Below are 17,064 nucleotides of genomic sequence, written 5' to 3' on the forward strand. Positions count from 1 at the left end.
TGGACTGGCCCAGGAGTCCAAGCGGTCGTCTGCTTTTACGGCTGCGGCGCGCCGGAAAGTGAGTGAGTGCAGCCGCCGGGGCGTTTTGTTTTGCTTTCTGTAGGCTGGGGTCCGGAGGTGGTGCGTATGCTCTGGGCGAGGACCGCTGCGTGTGCTTTTGGATGTGTGTGATGGACGAGAGGGGGTTTAGAAGAGGATTCTCAGCGTCTTCTGACCTGGACAGCCTCTGGCCCTCATTGTTTTCCTAAAGTGTTGGGGCGAGTTGTCTGTGAGCATTTGGAGAAGGAAGGGAGCTGCCATGCGACTGGGTCAAGAGATTGACAGCCGGTTGGGCTACATAGCCCAGCACGGTTTAGGCCAGCAGAGGCAGAGAGCTCATTTGGCAATTTAAAGACGTAAATAAGTTGGTCCTAAGAGGGGTGGTTATTTTATGATTCATGACCTTCGGATTCTTCTTGTTCGTTGTTTACTCTCTGTGCAACATGTATGCCCTTTTCCCTGAGAGTGTCGTAAACAAGAACTGGAAATGATTTGAAGCAATTCCTGGGTAAAATGTTCCGTGTAAATTAAGATCAGTGAGGTCCAGAAGACTCAGCCCAAGGTCACAGACTAATTATACGCAACAGTAGCTCAACCTTCAGAATTTCAGTCTCCTCCCCACAGGACGCACTTGGACTAACAGGAAAACTAGAGGAAATCAAGTGAGGCCCTTTTTACTGTTAAGGCCAACTGAATTTTGTAATGACTTTAGGAAATACTTTAAAATTACTAGCACCATTTCTCATCTCTGAATTCTAATTTTGTAATGCTTTTCTTCTAACGTCATTGACTGTATTATTCATAAATAGTAATAGCGAGCTAGTCTTTGTGGGTTAAAGTGTTATCCCCATTATAAAAGAAATCAATGTGATGGCTATGACATACCATCTCCAAATCCTGGTAGGAATATAAAAATATCTTAACACTAATTTCATTATAGAGTTCTAATTCAATTTACTGTGGCTATCATTTGGGAAGTTAACTTTTCAGTTTTTCAACACAACTAATGTTTCATGATTAAAAAAAAAAAAAAAAACGACAGGCAACTCAAACTGGGATTGATGGGAGTAAGGAGGTGTTACAATGATCCCGTTACCTTCTAAATACCTTTAGAAGAGAGGATTTACTCAAACTCTCACTTTATCAACCTCTCTAATAGTGAGAAATTGGTATGGATATGTTAGTTTCCAAGACACTGGACTGTGTTCTCGGGGGTCACTGTGTTGTAGGGGATAACATCAAAGACCTTCGTTCTTTTTTTTAGTACTCCTTGTACAAGGTGCTTAAAAGGTAAGGTCTGTTTACTATTCTTTCTTCTTTACCTTCAAACAGGTATAATTCTTGCCCCTTCTGAACATCTCCTTTCAATTCATTTGATAATCTGGTTTCTAGGCCTAGGCTAAACTGCATGAAAGAGCAAGATATCCCCCCCCCCCTCCTCTGATTCCATACCCTCTGGTGCTGACAAGCATGTTGGACTACCGTTCTGTCTGAAACTTTCTAGGCTTTCTAGTTTGGGGAAATGTGCTTCACCTGTCATTTGAGTCAAGTCTATTTGAACCAGATGGCAAGTCACATTTTGCCAGTTGTCCTTCGGCTTTTACTGCTATCTGAACTTCATGGGGAAGAGTGAACAACAACTTTGAGCTCCATAACTCCTAGTAAAAATACAGTTCTTGGCTCGGCGCCTGTGGCTCAAGTGGCTAAGGCACCAGCCACATATACATAAGGTGGAGGGTTTGAATCCAGCCAGGGCCCGCCAAACAACAATGACAGCTGCAACCCAAAATAGCCAGGCGTTGTGGTGGGCGCCTGTGGTCCCAGCTACTTGGGAGGCTGAGGCAGGAGACTCGCTTGAGCCCAGGAGTTGGAGGTTGCTGTGAGCTGTGATGCCACAGCACTCTACCCAGGGGGACAGCTTGAGGCTCTGTCTCTAAAAATAAAAATGTACAATTCTCTGCTAACCCTGAACTAAAGCTGGTTAAGTGTAAACTCTTTAGCATACACTCACTGGGAGACAAAGCTGTCAGTGGAGACTGCATCCTCCTCCCACCTACCACACACACAACTAAATTCTCAGAATATTGGGGTACTTGTCTTAATCCTTAACTCCTTTGGCTCTTTACTTACTACAGTAACTTACATTACTTTGTGCAGGATTCAGGAGCAGCCCCAGGTTCCTGCTACAAATGGTTCATTCACTAAATTGCAAGCCCTATTTTTCTCAATGGCTAAAATAAGCCTAAATGCCTGAAGATCAACTGTATAATAGTAAAGACAGACTACGTTAGTTCATATAAATTAACGTAACAAAGAACTGGAGAAATTTACCTTAGCCACACTAGCTACATTTTTGCTAGGCAAATCTTTTATTATCATAATTTGTAAAAAGGTCAACAACTAAAAAGAACAACCTAAGTCAGGTTCCTAAAAGCTTTCACAGATTACAAATTGTGAATTAAATGAAGCTATTTAATTAATTGAAGCTCTTTGTCAGGAGTTAGAGAATCTATAACTTGCTATTGACTTACATGTATGTAGATTTAATTTTGAATCCTTTGAAAAATACATGGTTCTTAATCATTCTTTAATAAAACTAAATCACACTGGAAAGACTCTCTCCCCTCCACAAAAGTTCAAGTACACTGATCTGGTTACATTCCCTTCCAAAACGTCACTAAATCTTTAATAAATTGGAAAAATGGGAGAGGAGATGACAGCAATAAATCTTTAGAAACTGGAATACATGAATGAGTATGATTTAGCACACAAGAAAAACCCATTTTATACTGCAATTTTTTTTTTTTTTTTTGGAGACAGTTTCACTCTGTCCTTAAATAGAGTGCAATGGCATCATAGCTCATGGCAACCTCAAACTCCTGGGTTTGAGCAATCTTCTTGCCTCAGCCTCCCAAGTAGCTGGGACTACAGGTACCTGCCATGATGCCTGGCTAGTTTTTATATTTCTTAGTAAAGACAGGCTCTTGCTCTTGTTCAGGCTAGTCTCCAACTTCTGAGCTCAGGCAATCCACCCACCTCGGCCTCCCAGAGCACTAGGATTACAGGCACAGGCCACAAGGTCTGGCTGCAGAATTCTGAAAAGGCACTGAAACGAGGCCTGGTATTGGTAATGAATAATGAAGTAAATGAGGACTATATGAAAGCTATTTGAGAAGCACCTCTAAGTAACTGCACCTCTCACCTCAGAGAAGACTGAAGGTGTATTTCTGGACAAAGTAATACTAGTCCCTAGGACATTCTCAAGCATCCTGAAGTGTATGCAGAGCATGATGAAAACAGGTACATGTAATGCTAAAGACAAGGCAGGTATTCTGCTTCCACTTAGTGTCTAATAGGCGAATCCTCAGAAGATTGGAAGACTGCTTTGGGGAATTGACCACCCCAACATAAGCAATTCAAGATAGTGACATCAGAGGTTTCTAAGTTCCCATTCAGAGCACCCTAAGTGAAACTCAGAGTCTCTAAGCTTCACCCATGTATGCTTATCTAAAAAGATTTTTTGTTCTTTAGAAGAAAGCTCAGAAGTGACAGAGACAAAAGCAAGTAGGAAAAAAGGAATTTGAAGTAAAGACAATTTCAAGAAAGTTAATGAACCTTTTTTTTATAGTGTAAAAAAGGGTATCCTAGTTATGTGAATTAGCTCATCAACTACTACTAAATAGGGGAATTTTACAAGTATTAATGTGGAAATAATGTTGTTCCTATGTGATTTTTTTTCTAAGAAGAGCCAGAAAAGTACATTTATGAACTTCATCAAGAAATGTATAAAGATCTGTGCTTAGCTGCTATACTGCCAGCAGGTACCTTTCAGGTTTTGTTTTTTTTTTTAATTTTAAAATAAGTACTTAAACCCAGGGCTCCCTCTTCCGAGAGGCATGTTCCCCAAGTTTTACCCAGCCGTTGGCTGATGGGAGACTGAACTACCTATTCTACCCACTAACTGGCAGCCTTATCTCTACGTCTTTGTGTATTTATTTCATTGTCTCCTAGCCCTGCTTTTAGACTTTTGCCAGCATTTCTATTATTTTTTAAGTTTTACTGAGGTGGGAATGACATAAAATATAATTCAATGTATTTGACATACATACATCTATGAAGTCATGGCTACAGTCAAGATAATAAACATAGCCAGCATCCCCAAAGATTGCCTTATGCATCTTTAGTTCCTTCCTGGAATACAACCCTTACTCCCATTCCCAGGATATTCTATTGTTTTGTAACATGTTAAACGTCTCTGTAGTAGTCTTTATGTGGAGAGCGATCTATGTGGTCCATATTTTTGCTAGTGCTCTTATTATAGTTATGTAAGATTTGAGTAGTCTGCCCCAAATCTATTTTCACCGTAAGTTCAGTTATTTTTAACACATTTTTTGCAAGGTGGAAGGTTTCTCAGGAATGCATGTATCAGACAATTGCAAAATCATCTGTATTTATGTCCTTACATCAAGAACAGGATAATGAAAAAAATCATAAGAAATTCAATAGAAAACTTGGTAGATGAAGATAAAATTCCCCATAAAATTAAGAAAACAAAGAAATGAAAAATTATAATGGAAAAAAAGAGGACATGCTTAGAAGTTCAAACATCCAGTTAACAAGAGTTTCAGGAAGGAAAAAAAATAGGGGAGGAATGGGAAATCATGAATGAAATAGTTTAAATAATTTATCTTTTAAAGAATATTTTTTCTTATACTTTGCTATGAAGAAACATGAATGAAATAACTTAATCCCCCCCCATTAAAGGAAATGAGGGTCCAAATTGTAAGGGCCAATTTAATATATGGCACAGTGGATGAAAATAAGCCCACATCAATATATCACTATAAAATTTCAAAGTCTTCATAAAGAAGATTCTTTAAATTTCTGAGGGGGAAAAATACAAAGGATCACTTATTCAAACTCTTGAACTTAATTGCAATGCTAGAAGCAAAATTAGATGAGCAACTGCTTCAAAATGTTGAAAAAAATTATTTCTGGCTTAGACTTCTATACTCAGCTAGACTATAAAACAAATACAAGGTAGCCAGCCATTTTTAGGCATCCAAGGTCTCATTTGCCTTTCGTGTACCCTTTTCAAGAAGCTATAGGACATGCTTTACCAAAACAAAAACCAGAAAAATGGAACACTTGGAATATTAAAGGTAGGGTAACCAACACAGGAGAGAGGTAAAAAGAATCTCTAGAAGGATGTTTAAACAAGATCCCAGCACAACAGTGTAGCCCTTGATACAGAAAGCAGCCAGTCCAAATAAAGCAGGATGATTCACATTTATGGCTTTTACCACCAAGATCTCTGCTACCTGAGGACATTGTGCCCGGGGAAGCCTGGCTCAGATTCATAGTCAGTATTCTCCTTGTCTTGATAGTGTGGTAGTAAAATTCCTGCTATCTTCTGTGCCATGCTGACTGGACCAACTGAGGACACTCATTTTTACACCCTTCTGTTGCCACTTATTTCTGAAAGCTGATGTTGGGCTTTGAGGATAAAACACGAAATAGTCGTCCTCTTCCCCTCTTCTTGCATATAGTGGCCAGAAATCAAATATCTACGTTCTACATTCATGTCTTTCCACTTGCTTCAGTTGTGGAAGACCCAGTGTTCACTCATGACATTGCTAAGAAGGTAAAGCCAGACTAGGACTGTTGGTTTTCACATACCCGCTGCATTCTTGCCACTTAGATTGTCAAAACTAAATAGGCTTTTTAGGGTAATGTTCATGGGTAACTATAAAGCAAATGAATTAGAAGTCCTAAATGGTTATCTTCATAGAGTTGAACACGGAGATGCAATCTGGGGTGGGGCCTGGGGACTTTATAAGACTTATTTTTTTCTTTTGCAGTTTTTGGCTGGGGCTGGGTTTGAACCCACCACCACTGGTATATGGAGCCAGTGCCCTACTCCTTGAGCCACAGGTGCTGCCCTAAAAAAATTTTTTTTTAAAACTTTTTGGCTTTTTATAGAGACAGGGTCTCATTCTGTCACCCAGGCTGAAGTACAGTGGCCTGATCATGGCTCAATGTAATCTTGAACTCCTAGGCTTAAGCAGTCCTCCCACCTTAGTCTCTGAGTAGCTAGGATTATAGGCATCTGCCACCACACCTGGCTAATTTTTACATATGTATGAATGTATGTATATATGTATCTATGTATTTAGTAGAGTTGGGGGTGTTACTGTTATCCACGCTGGTCTCAAAGAATTGCCTCCTGCTTTGGCTTCCCCAAACACTAGGATTAAAGATGTGAGCCACTATGCCTGGCCCCTCTAAAACTTGTAATTTTGTTTCATAACTTGAATGATGGTATCCACATGTATGTTTTATGTTCTTTAATTTGTACATATTTTGTGCAGTATTTTAATATATAATTAAAAGACGAAATACATTAAACACACTGCCTTTTAAATTGTCAAAGATGTAAATTTTGTCTAAATGCCAAAAGGTGGGGGGGGGGCAGGTAAAGTCACAGTGAAAATCTATACTAGTATAATTTAAGGCTAAACCAAAATAAACACAATTTTTAAAATGTAATAGTTACTATAATTTTAATCTGTATTTTTCTGCCAGTTAACTATAAAATAACCCTTAAAACTGACCTACAGGGTTGTTTTAAAAATCTAAATTACCTCCTGCTTGCCCTATAGAGTGATTCAGTCCAAAAGCCTTAAGTGGGGCTGAGCAAAGTAGGCATCTAGGGAACAGGTGAGACAAAAGGTTGGTAAGACAGTAGCCTATCAAGGGTTACCGGAACCCAAATGGGAAGAGGGTCTTGATGTGGGGGTTGTCCCTAACAGCTGACTACCATGAGATGAGGAAGGCATTTTAGGGGGGAGGAGGCGATGGCAGAAGTTGTTAGGAGTCCGAACTGGGTGAGATTTTTCCAGGAGGGGGTTGGTTGTGGTGCACCCTAAGTTGTCTGAGACCATGAGGGATAGGTTAAGGGGCCTGGCAAGAAGAGGATAAGTGGGATGGTGGCAGAACTCCGAGTGTGTGTGCTGAGCGGTGACAGCAACAGCAATTTGGTTACATACTCCAAATCTCCATGCAGAGATTAATATGAAAATAAATATACACACAGACTACACTTACATCTATCCATACGGTATATATACTTGTAGCCTTGTCCACTTAGAAGACCTGGGAACAGTGACAATCTCATAGTAATGAGCATTTCTATCACTCAGATCTTGGTTCCAGGCTGTAGTTTGTAAACACTATTTTTCTATCGAAAGAACTAGGTTCCTGAAGAAAGAATTCTGCAGTGGACAATCTTGGCAAACACCACTTTAATCACTTTATGAAAATTAACATAATAAAACAAGTCAGAATTACGTCTACCTGACAGGATGCAGTATTAGGTAGGAATTTATGATTTTATCCCCGTAACTATAACAAGTAATGATTATTTCCTTGGCTAGGCTGTCACAATGCCTTTAAGGAGCCACCTTCTCTGTGGTAGCACTAAAAAATTAGACATGAAGAAACACAATCTATCCCACTGGACGTCACCTGCTCCTTATGGGCATTCTTATAACAGTGCCAGTCTTACTGCCCATCTACCACTGCTTGACCTACAGTTTTTTTCTAGTTTTGAACCCCCCCTTCCTTTGGACAAGCTTCCTTCTAGGTTTGATCAGGGTTCTTCTCAGTGTCTTTCAGACCGATCTGGCCTTGCCTTGAGAGCAGGGTAAATACAATCTCCTTTTAGTGAGGAAATTTCAGGCTGAATGGAGTTAAGTAATCTACATTATGAAACTGGGATTCAAATATAGTTCTAACTCATTCCACTGTTATATAAAAGAAGGTACATCTATGTATCTAACTGTGAAAATCCATTTTCTCTCTCTCATTATCCTGATCCCTTCATAAGACTTCTCACAATTCCTAATTATCTTTGCTTATTATATCTCCTATATAAAAGGTTCTGTAACAGAATTATCTTATCTGACACATTCATACTGTATTCTCATACCTGGGACATTAAAGTACTCAATAAATATACCCAATATGTAAAATATTTTCTCTTAGATTATTTAAGACAGCAATACAGTTATTTGCAAAAAATTTTCCTTTTCTTTAGGCATGTTATTTATAAAAGTGGATAATTTCCATGATAAATGAAAATGGCCAATTCTTTAAGAGGAGAAGTATTGAATCTTTATAAAAATGTAAGTATGTTGCCAATTTTAAAATATATTACAGTCAACTCCCCCTTATCTGGAACTCAAGCAATTGGGACCCTCCTGCAAACCAGCACACAACAGGCCAAAAAATCCTAAGTTTCTTAAACTTGATGTGCCCTGCCATTGGTACTGACACTTTGTCCATCACTCCCTGGTTCCCATGTATTCTCCATAACAGCTTTAAGGTAGTGAAGTTGAAAAATGTATTGACTGTCATTTAAAATTTCACACTGAATTTACAAAGCTGTTATAATACAGTAAAACTGTGTTACAGTAAGTGGTTTGTCTTTGTCTCAATTTGCTTTTAATTAGTGAATTTCGATGTTAATATCAAGTTAACACAGAGTTATGGTATGGTATAGTGTACTACAGGGTATAAAATTAGGCCTATTTTTCACAGTTAACTCTGAAGCACCCAGAAAATACATTTATCCAGAGTCTACCAGTCCCCATGGGTGCCAGATAGCAGGGAGATTACTGTATATAACATGGATTCTTTAGAAATATATAATCTTTCTTTCAGCTGCTGTATCTTGGACGAGAATATCCAAAAGGAGCAGACTATTTTAAAAGGCGTTTGAGGAATGTTTTCCTTAAAAATAAAGATGTGAAGGACCCAGAGAAGATAAAAGAACTTATTCGACGTGGTGAATTTGTAATGAAAGAGCTAGAAGCCTTATACTTTCTTAGGAAATACAGAGCTATGAAACAACGCTATTATTCTGATATCAACAAAACTAACTGATTATTACTACTATAAAACTGAAAATCAGTGCCACATGTTTATGTATACCAAGTACTATAAAATAATTCTAATTTAAAATGGTAAAATATATATGGTGTGTAAAAAATACCTGAGCTGGCCTAATGAACTAAAATTAATAGGTTTCAACTTCTCTTCATATGGAAAGCTTTATCAATGCAATGCTTTATACTCAATTTTTATACTACAATAGCAATTTAGCTATACTGCCAATTATAAATTGAGTACCCAATTTTGATTGCAAATACACTTACGTTTTCTAACTTACATGGATTTAAGCTAATTACTCTTAGCCCATTTCTCCATTTTACTGACAAAAAAATGTCATTAACTATATATACATTTAATAAGTAAAATAATTTCTTACACATTTATTCCTCAACTTTTGAGAAAGTTACCTTATTTTTGACCCAGTTTGGTGCATTAATAGCAACATGTTCAAAATTCACTACAAAACAAATAGTACTGGTATTGATTGATTGGTAATGATTTAAGTATAGTTAGAGAAATCATAGTATTTATGGATCAGATTACTTTTTAACCTTGAAATAGCCTGCTGGTGACTAGCATTAATACCACTTAGTTATTTCCATTATTTATTTTGCTGCTGGCTACTTTTGGGCTTTATGTCACCTACTGTGCATTACCTTCTTTGATAAAAAAAGTAATCATGTTCTATATTCTTATGTCATAAAGGCAGATGTTTTGCTATCTACTAATAAATGAAATGATGAGGCAAGGAACCTAACCCTAATATGGCTTTAAGTTCAAGCAACCACTTAAGCCTTTATATAATATTCACAATGCCTTTTATAAATAAAGAATATTTCTAACTTATAATTATGTTGCAATAAAGATTCACTGGTATACTACAGTGTCTATAACTAATACAGAATTCCATATCAATACTGAGGCGATGTTTCAAATTTTCATCAAGAAATAACACACTATCATAGTCACCATAACTATTTTTATTACATTACAATAATTAGGAGCAGTACAGTTCATGACAAAAATATTACAAATTTCAGATCACTTCACAGCACATACTCCTATAAACATTTAAAAGTTAATTTTAATTAAAAGAGTGGTCAATTTTAAATGTTTGATTATGACCAACATTCCTAGGTCAGCGCAACCAAATGATGGAAAACAACTGGATCACACTGCATATGTCCCACAAAAAAAAGCACAATGTACAAAATGTGCATGTTTCAGTTTACACTATACAAAAATAGTTAAAATACATTCCAGGTAAACATGTTACATTAAGAAATAGTACTAGTAAGAAATTGGCACTCAAAGAAAAAATGCAAAAGTATTTTCAACATGAAAACACAAGACAGTGGAATTGGAAACTTTCGGATAAAGCATTATTGTAACCCAATTAGCTGAGGGGGGAAGGGGTGGTAGAGCCCCCTGTAACTGACAATTTTATAGATAACTTTGTTTTTCCTAAATTCACTGAAATCGCCTATCATCATCCCAAACAGGCACTTCAAACTATTAAACTGAAACACAAATTTTAATCTGGTTATGATTATTCTTCAAGAACTAATATAAATATGTTTTTAGAAAGAAATCATTTTCATTTTGACAGAATTTACAACTTGTAGGTTATTCAATTTCTCAATGCAGAATTCATGCTACTCTATGAACACAAATTACTAAATATAAGTAACTGCTGAGTTTTTGAAAACATCACTATAATTATCAAGAAATTATTACTTTTTGATAAATGGAAATAACTTCAGATAGTTTACACTGCCTACAAAATAAACCCTAAGTGTAAGTATATATTGCTTGGAAGAAAAAGATTAAAAGACAAAAATCACTGGAATACAAATGAGATGAACTTGTGCAAACTGTAACTTAACATGCCTCAAAGTTTCTCTATATATTAGGACAAAATTGTGCAATGGTGGCCAAAGTTTTGATAACCTATAAAAGTTAGGTTCTAAGTTCCTATGCAGTGTGACTCAGTTAAAATAGAGCCTAGAATTCCTAACTGGGAATATTCACTAAAATTATGCTATATATGTCTGCTATATTCTTCCACAAACATGTTAATGCCTAAGACTATTTAATTTAGTACTTAAAAAAAAAAAACTTCAACAAGGATTTTTATTTTTAAGGCTGTTTTTAATAATCAGATAACATTTCTTTGACCTTCAAATAAAAGAAAAAAAAAAATCAGGTAACATTTGTTATTTCTAGTATTCTCTCCCTTGTTAAAATCTCAACAAAACCTTTTGTTAAACCACTCAAAATTCACATAATAAAAGATAATTAGCACTACTTGAAAAAAATGCCCAGCTACATCAAAAATTCAAAAGTTCTAAACATCCTCTCAGTCATTTACTGCAGTTCCTGAAGTATGGCCATTTCTTTCTCTGTGTAGTAACAAGAGGAGGTACTGTGTTAAGTCTTAACACCCCTACCTAGACAATGTCCCATAAATCTGTAGTTTACCGTGGCATTTCAGAAATCTTACTTTTACACAAGTTTCCTTTCCTGTGAATCAGTTTAGGCACCTGTTTATTCATACCAAGGTAAACAAAACTATTTCAGAAGTCAATTTTTAATTTGTAAACGTCTATTTTAAAAGAGAAAACTGGAATATTATACCTTTGGGATTTTTAACATTAGTATCTGACATACAACTTAATGTGTATGATAGCTGTCCTGACAGAATCAGTTAGTCCAAATAAAAAACAATACTATCAAGTTTATGCCTTTAAAACAATGAAGTGATTTATATAAAATAGCTTGATTAAACAGTTGCTTTGGAATGATAGCAAAACAATTATTTTAGAATTGGAAGAAATCTTAGAAACCAAACCTCTTCTCTGCAAAATTAAAATATGCATTATGTTTATCTCTGGTCATGCACCAAGGGCCTAAGATACTACAGACCACTCTAACACTACCTGAGGACAGGAATTGTTTCTTGTTTGGGGATACCCCCTATCCTCAATTTCTTGTGCAGCGGTTGGCATCTGGTAGGCACTCAACAAGTATTTGTTGAATAAATGAATTCTGCAAAAAAGTAACCTTATGAATTAAATGTTTAAGTGTTTTTCATTGTAAGATTTTAAGTTATTAAAAAGAGGGAATGTATTACAATGAAAAATACCAGGGCTAGTTCTAGCTGTAAATTACTTAAGGAATTCTTTCAGCATTACCTTTATTAAATTCTCCTTCTATTGGATAGGGCTCTGTCTTTTCATATCAGGTTTGAAAATTCCTACTTAGTCACAAATGGACCAAGAAGTAAAGAGATGATGTTCAAAGCATCAGGATTAAAGATTAGCTACAAGATCAAATCCCATTGTGATATTTGTCAGATTATTTTGAGCCCTGAGGAAATAAGATGTAGGGCATTTCTGATGTGACTTAATAGAAAACCTTCATGAAGATATATCCATAGCAGCAATAAATCTTGAGGTTATGGGAATTAAAAGAAAATTGCATGAAGTCATGAGGGCATATGGAAGGGTTAGGCAGGCAAGATGACACTAACATGGGAGAGGAGGCCTAAAACTAGAGGATGGATATTTCAAATATAAACGTCGCCTCTTGCACAATTTTGCCTAAGACTGGTACTAAAGATGGTAAGGCAGGTGAAAAGTTACAGATTGTGCTGAGCTTGACAAACTGTAAGAGCCTTATATAAACAGAATTAAATCAAATCACATAGTTAAAAAGTCAGATAAAGCCTTTGAGATGACTTGTTTTTTTCATGAAGAAATGGATAGCAAGTGATTTGTCCAAAATGGAGAGTTCTAAGACACAGATCTAAAATCTAAGTCACCTTCCTCCTAGTCCAGTAATATTTTCACCTTACCACACCATCTCCTCTCACTTCAAATATTTCAAATCAATTAAAAGGACCTTTTATTAATGCAATTTTTTAAGCATTAGATATTCTTAAATATGGTTCAGACTTGAAAAATGTTTATGAAAATGTTAAATTTAGCCAGTGTTAAGATAACTAGTCAAACCTAGAGATTTTGAAATTTTTTCAATTACTTAAAAAAAATTAATGTTTTAGCAACCCCCCACCCTGAAATCTCTACTTTTAATATTTCAAAGTAAGTTTTTACAGAAATTGTTTTTAAGAACAAAAGTGACACTCCTGATTTGTCAGCAGAACCATCATACACTGACCGTCTACATCTTGTTGAACTACCCAAACTCTCTCTTAGTCCTGATTTTGACCAACCAATGCTTGACAACAATGTCAGCATACACTGACAGTCTGCATCTTGTTGAACTACCCAAACTCTCTCTTAGTCCGGATTTTGACCAACCAATGCTTGACAACAATGTCAGCATACACTGACAGTCTGCATCTTGTTGAACTACCCAAACTCTCTCTTAGTCCGGATTTTGACCAACCAATGCTTGACAACAATGTCAGCATACACTGACAGTCTGCATCTTGTTGAACTACCCAAACTCTCTCTTAGTCCGGATTTTGACCTACCAATGCTTGCGATGCAGTCCATACTGTGAAACTCTCAATGAAGTTCAAAGGCTCCCACAGGACTTGCAACCTTGGTCTACTTAACACCCACTAAGCTATAACTGGCCGGAATGATCTTTAATATCACTATCAGAATTGAAACTATTTTCAAAGACTGAAGTTCAAGAAAAGATTTAAAGTTATGCTACAAAAGAGCAATCTGACACAGGGAGACTACATTTAATTCCTATGAGAATTTTTATACATGTTAACATTTTTTCAATTTTTAAAAAATTTAGTAGCATGTAAATACAGCCCCCAAAATGGTTGCTATAATCCCTATTTCATACTGGGTCTGTCTTAACAGGAAAAGCTATTAGGAGTCTTACAGTAATTTATCCAATGTGGAAAGGAAATGGTCTTTTAATATTTTCCATTGCCTTGTATTTTTTCCATTTTTTTCTTTTTATAGAAAAAATATAATTTTGAGAAAGACACCATAACTAATAGCAGTGGAAAGGAGACAAAACCTTTGTGAACAGTGTAACTTTACATTCAATTAAGGATGACAAACAATAGGACATGATGCCTGGAAGCTGAATTGACAGGAAGCCCATAAATTTGTGTTCCCTCAATGTTTCAGTAAAACCAATCATAAAGTCTCAACTGAAGTTATAATTAGTAATCATTCCATTAATGTGATTAGATAAAACACAGAATAGGGATGATTCAAAAGCTTCATTAATTTGTTTCACACCAGCGTTCACAATTGGTAAGAAAAACAGGAAGTAATCAACTGCATGCACCAAAAATCCCAAGACAGAAATCTCGGGTATTCAGTTTCTTTTTCACAGGCATTGCTAGTTCAAAAACCAAAACTCAGGGAATACTGGCACTTAGAGGAAAAAAAGTTTCCACTGTCATTTTAAAATAAGTATTTAAGATAAAAGCTAACAGTTTGCATGGAGCAGAAAAAAATTAGGTAATGCTAAAACAAATGCTAATAATTTAGTGTAATGTACAAAAATTACCACTTTTACTTAAGTATGCCTTAAGAAAAAAGTACAAATTATATTTACATAATTATACACTTTGTCTTTGACTTCTTTTTCTTCTTTTTACCATCTTTGCTCATCTTTTCTTTATGTTTTCGAATTTCTCGAACTAATGTATAGAAGGCATCGTCAACACCCTGAAATACATAAACAGTAATAAAATGTGACTATTTACATGTAGGAACACTGACTTTTCACAAAGGCAATGATAATCAATGGCACAGAATCTTAAGCTTAACAAATGCCTTTTTCTCAGGAGAACTTAATTTGCTACTCATTTTTCCCTACTGGCAAACCTAGGTCACTAAAACCCAAATGCCTGGAAGTGTTTGCACACTTAATGTCCCTGAGATTCTGAACTTTGAGCTCTGATTCCATGTTTATGTAAAATCCATTAGATTTAAATAATTTACCAAGAAATAAACAGTATCTGAACATAACTATTCTAGTAATTTACTATGAAGTGAACAGTATCCGAACAAATTATTTCACTTTTCAAATAATACATATTAAGACAGTTTCAATTCACGACCTTATAATTAAGAGGTTTAAAGTGACTCCAATACAGCATACTATTACTCTGAAAAATGTAATACCTCTGATTTGTGGTGAAATGTGCTAAATCAAATGAATGGTGTTGTAGATTGCCAATTTGGACATTATCATTGTTTTAGTTTTTGTTTAATGTATTAGGTACTCAAAAGTTTACCATAAAAAGCCAAATGCCCTGTCTTCAAAAAGTGTAACATTTTAGTCATTGTGGTCTACATATATTTGTGATTAAAGCAAGGTAGCTAAATCAGTAGGGTCAAAATGATTTTAAATAAGAAAAATTTTCAACCTAAAGATCCATAATGTGAAAAATGGCACTCTGAAAGTGGTAGAACAGATTTTAAACATGTACTAAATTATGGAAGAATATAAATAATATAAAAAATATAAACAAAAAAACTGAAAGAAATATAACCCTCTCTGTATTTTAAAATCTACCCAACTGAGAAGTCACCACATATAAAAAGAAATCCTAACAGGGGCACAGGGGCAGTAGCTCACACCTATAATCCCAGTGACTCAAGAGGCTGAGGCAGGAGAATTACTCGACCCCAGGAGTTTAAGAACAGCATACACAATACAGCAAGATCACATCTCCAAAAAAATGAAAAAAATTAGCTGTGTGGGATGGCTTGCACATGTAGTCCCAGCTACTCAGGAGGCTGAGGCAAGAGGATCACTTGGGCCCAGAAGTTGTGGGAAGTTTATTTACCAAAAAAAAAAAAAAAAAGCCTGTTAACCAAATGCTTCCAAACCTAGACACTAGAGGGAGTCTTAGAAACAGAAACACAAGAAATTGAGTTGTATAAATCAAGCTGGCTGAAGAACAATGAAAACTGTAATCATTTCTGTTGAATATCATAAACGGTATGAATATTATAATATGTATATACAAATAAGTTATATTATCTTAAAAATATAAAAATTTAAGTGATATGATTTCTCCTTTACTAATTACAAAGATCTTTAACAATATTTCAAAGGAAATAGGAAAATTAATTTACAGCATTTTCTTTCAAACAAAATTAGTTACATTTGAATAATGTTCACAACGTATGTATTAGAAAAAATCTCATTAATGTTTTCTACTTTCTAATAATCATCCCTGATAGAATACGAATACATGCTTTGTCTCTCCCAACGGAGAAAGGAAAATTAACTTATCATCAATAAAGTCAAAGCTTAATTAGGTGTGTGTGTATCCCTTCATGCTCACTTTCTTAACACACATAAAGGGAAAAACTTATATAATAAAGGTTATCCCACAGCTTGGCAACACCTGACAATGTAAGAGTCATAAAACCTTAAAATGTGACAGAATCTTGAGAGGATCTACTCTAACTCCCTTCACAAATTCCCTTTGATCACACATCCTCATCTAGTCCACTCCGTTTCAACTAATTTTATACTAAAGAAAAAACCCAATGATACCAATATTGTAAAGAAGAAAAAAATGAAAAAAAAACCCCACGAAATAGATAGAGGGAAGATACTTTCATTCCACAGTGAAAAACAACATACAACTATTTAAGAGACAATGAAGACAGAATTTGATAACATTACCCTCTTCTAAGATTTTGACAAATACTTTAGGCTCATGTTGTACTGAACTCTCCTTTCTATATAATCGTATTAAAATTAATTTCAACAATTAGGGCAATATCACAATTAACCTAACAGAAGGCAGTGAATTCCTTTTTCTCATATATAAACTAATCATTCACACACACATACAAAGATAAAAGTTATCTATTTTTGTTATTTTGTTTAAACCTAACTTTTTCAGTACTAAGAAAATTTTTATCACTTCAAATATTTAAAAATTGTTTTTATTTAATTTTTAAAATATTACCAATATACTTTATATTAATATAAATTCTATCCTTATCTACTGAAAAAACAAAGATTCAATTCATCATGTAAAACAATCATTTTGACATTCACACTACAGACACTGAAAACAGTTTGCACAGATTAGAAATTTTA

General features: G+C 35.3%; 2 protein-coding genes across 6 annotated transcripts in view; one reads left to right on the plus strand and one right to left on the minus strand.

Annotated features, from left to right (window-relative positions):
- Positions 1 to 8: 8 nt before the first annotated feature.
- ETFRF1 (electron transfer flavoprotein regulatory factor 1) lies at positions 9 to 9,843 on the plus strand. Of its 3 annotated transcripts, none has more exons than XM_023514695.1 (3): positions 9 to 58; positions 8,138 to 8,225; positions 8,764 to 9,843. In XM_023514695.1, the coding sequence occupies exons 2-3, from the start codon at positions 8,175 to 8,177 to the stop codon at positions 8,983 to 8,985; spliced, it is 273 nt and encodes a 90-aa protein (XP_023370463.1). In that variant the 5' UTR covers positions 9 to 58; positions 8,138 to 8,174; the 3' UTR covers positions 8,986 to 9,843. The 3 variants fall into 3 exon arrangements, with proteins under 3 accessions (XP_023370463.1, XP_023370462.1, XP_012662242.1); XM_023514694.1 differs by having other exon boundaries at positions 12 to 62; XM_012806788.2 differs by lacking the exon at positions 9 to 58 and adding an exon at positions 71 to 120.
- Positions 9,844 to 9,959: 116 nt separating this feature from the next.
- KRAS (KRAS proto-oncogene, GTPase) overlaps positions 9,960 to 17,064 on the minus strand; it is a 37,662-nt gene continuing 30,557 nt past the window's right edge. Inside the window, exons 5-6 of one of the 3 annotated variants that reach the window (XM_003792464.3) lie at position 16,642; positions 9,960 to 14,663 (exon numbers count right to left, since the gene is read on the minus strand). In XM_003792464.3, the coding sequence (XP_003792512.1) occupies positions 14,547 to 14,663; position 16,642 (118 nt within the window). In that variant the 3' untranslated portion in view covers positions 9,960 to 14,546. The remainder of the gene's footprint in view (positions 14,664 to 16,641; positions 16,643 to 17,064) is intronic. The other 2 variants (XM_023514693.1, XM_023514692.1) reach the window with 2 other exon arrangements.

Source organism: Otolemur garnettii, unplaced genomic scaffold (assembly GCF_000181295.1).
Source record: "Otolemur garnettii isolate 467f Iridium unplaced genomic scaffold, OtoGar3 scaffold00057, whole genome shotgun sequence".
In the NCBI taxonomy this organism is placed as follows: Eukaryota; Metazoa; Chordata; class Mammalia; order Primates; family Galagidae; genus Otolemur; species Otolemur garnettii.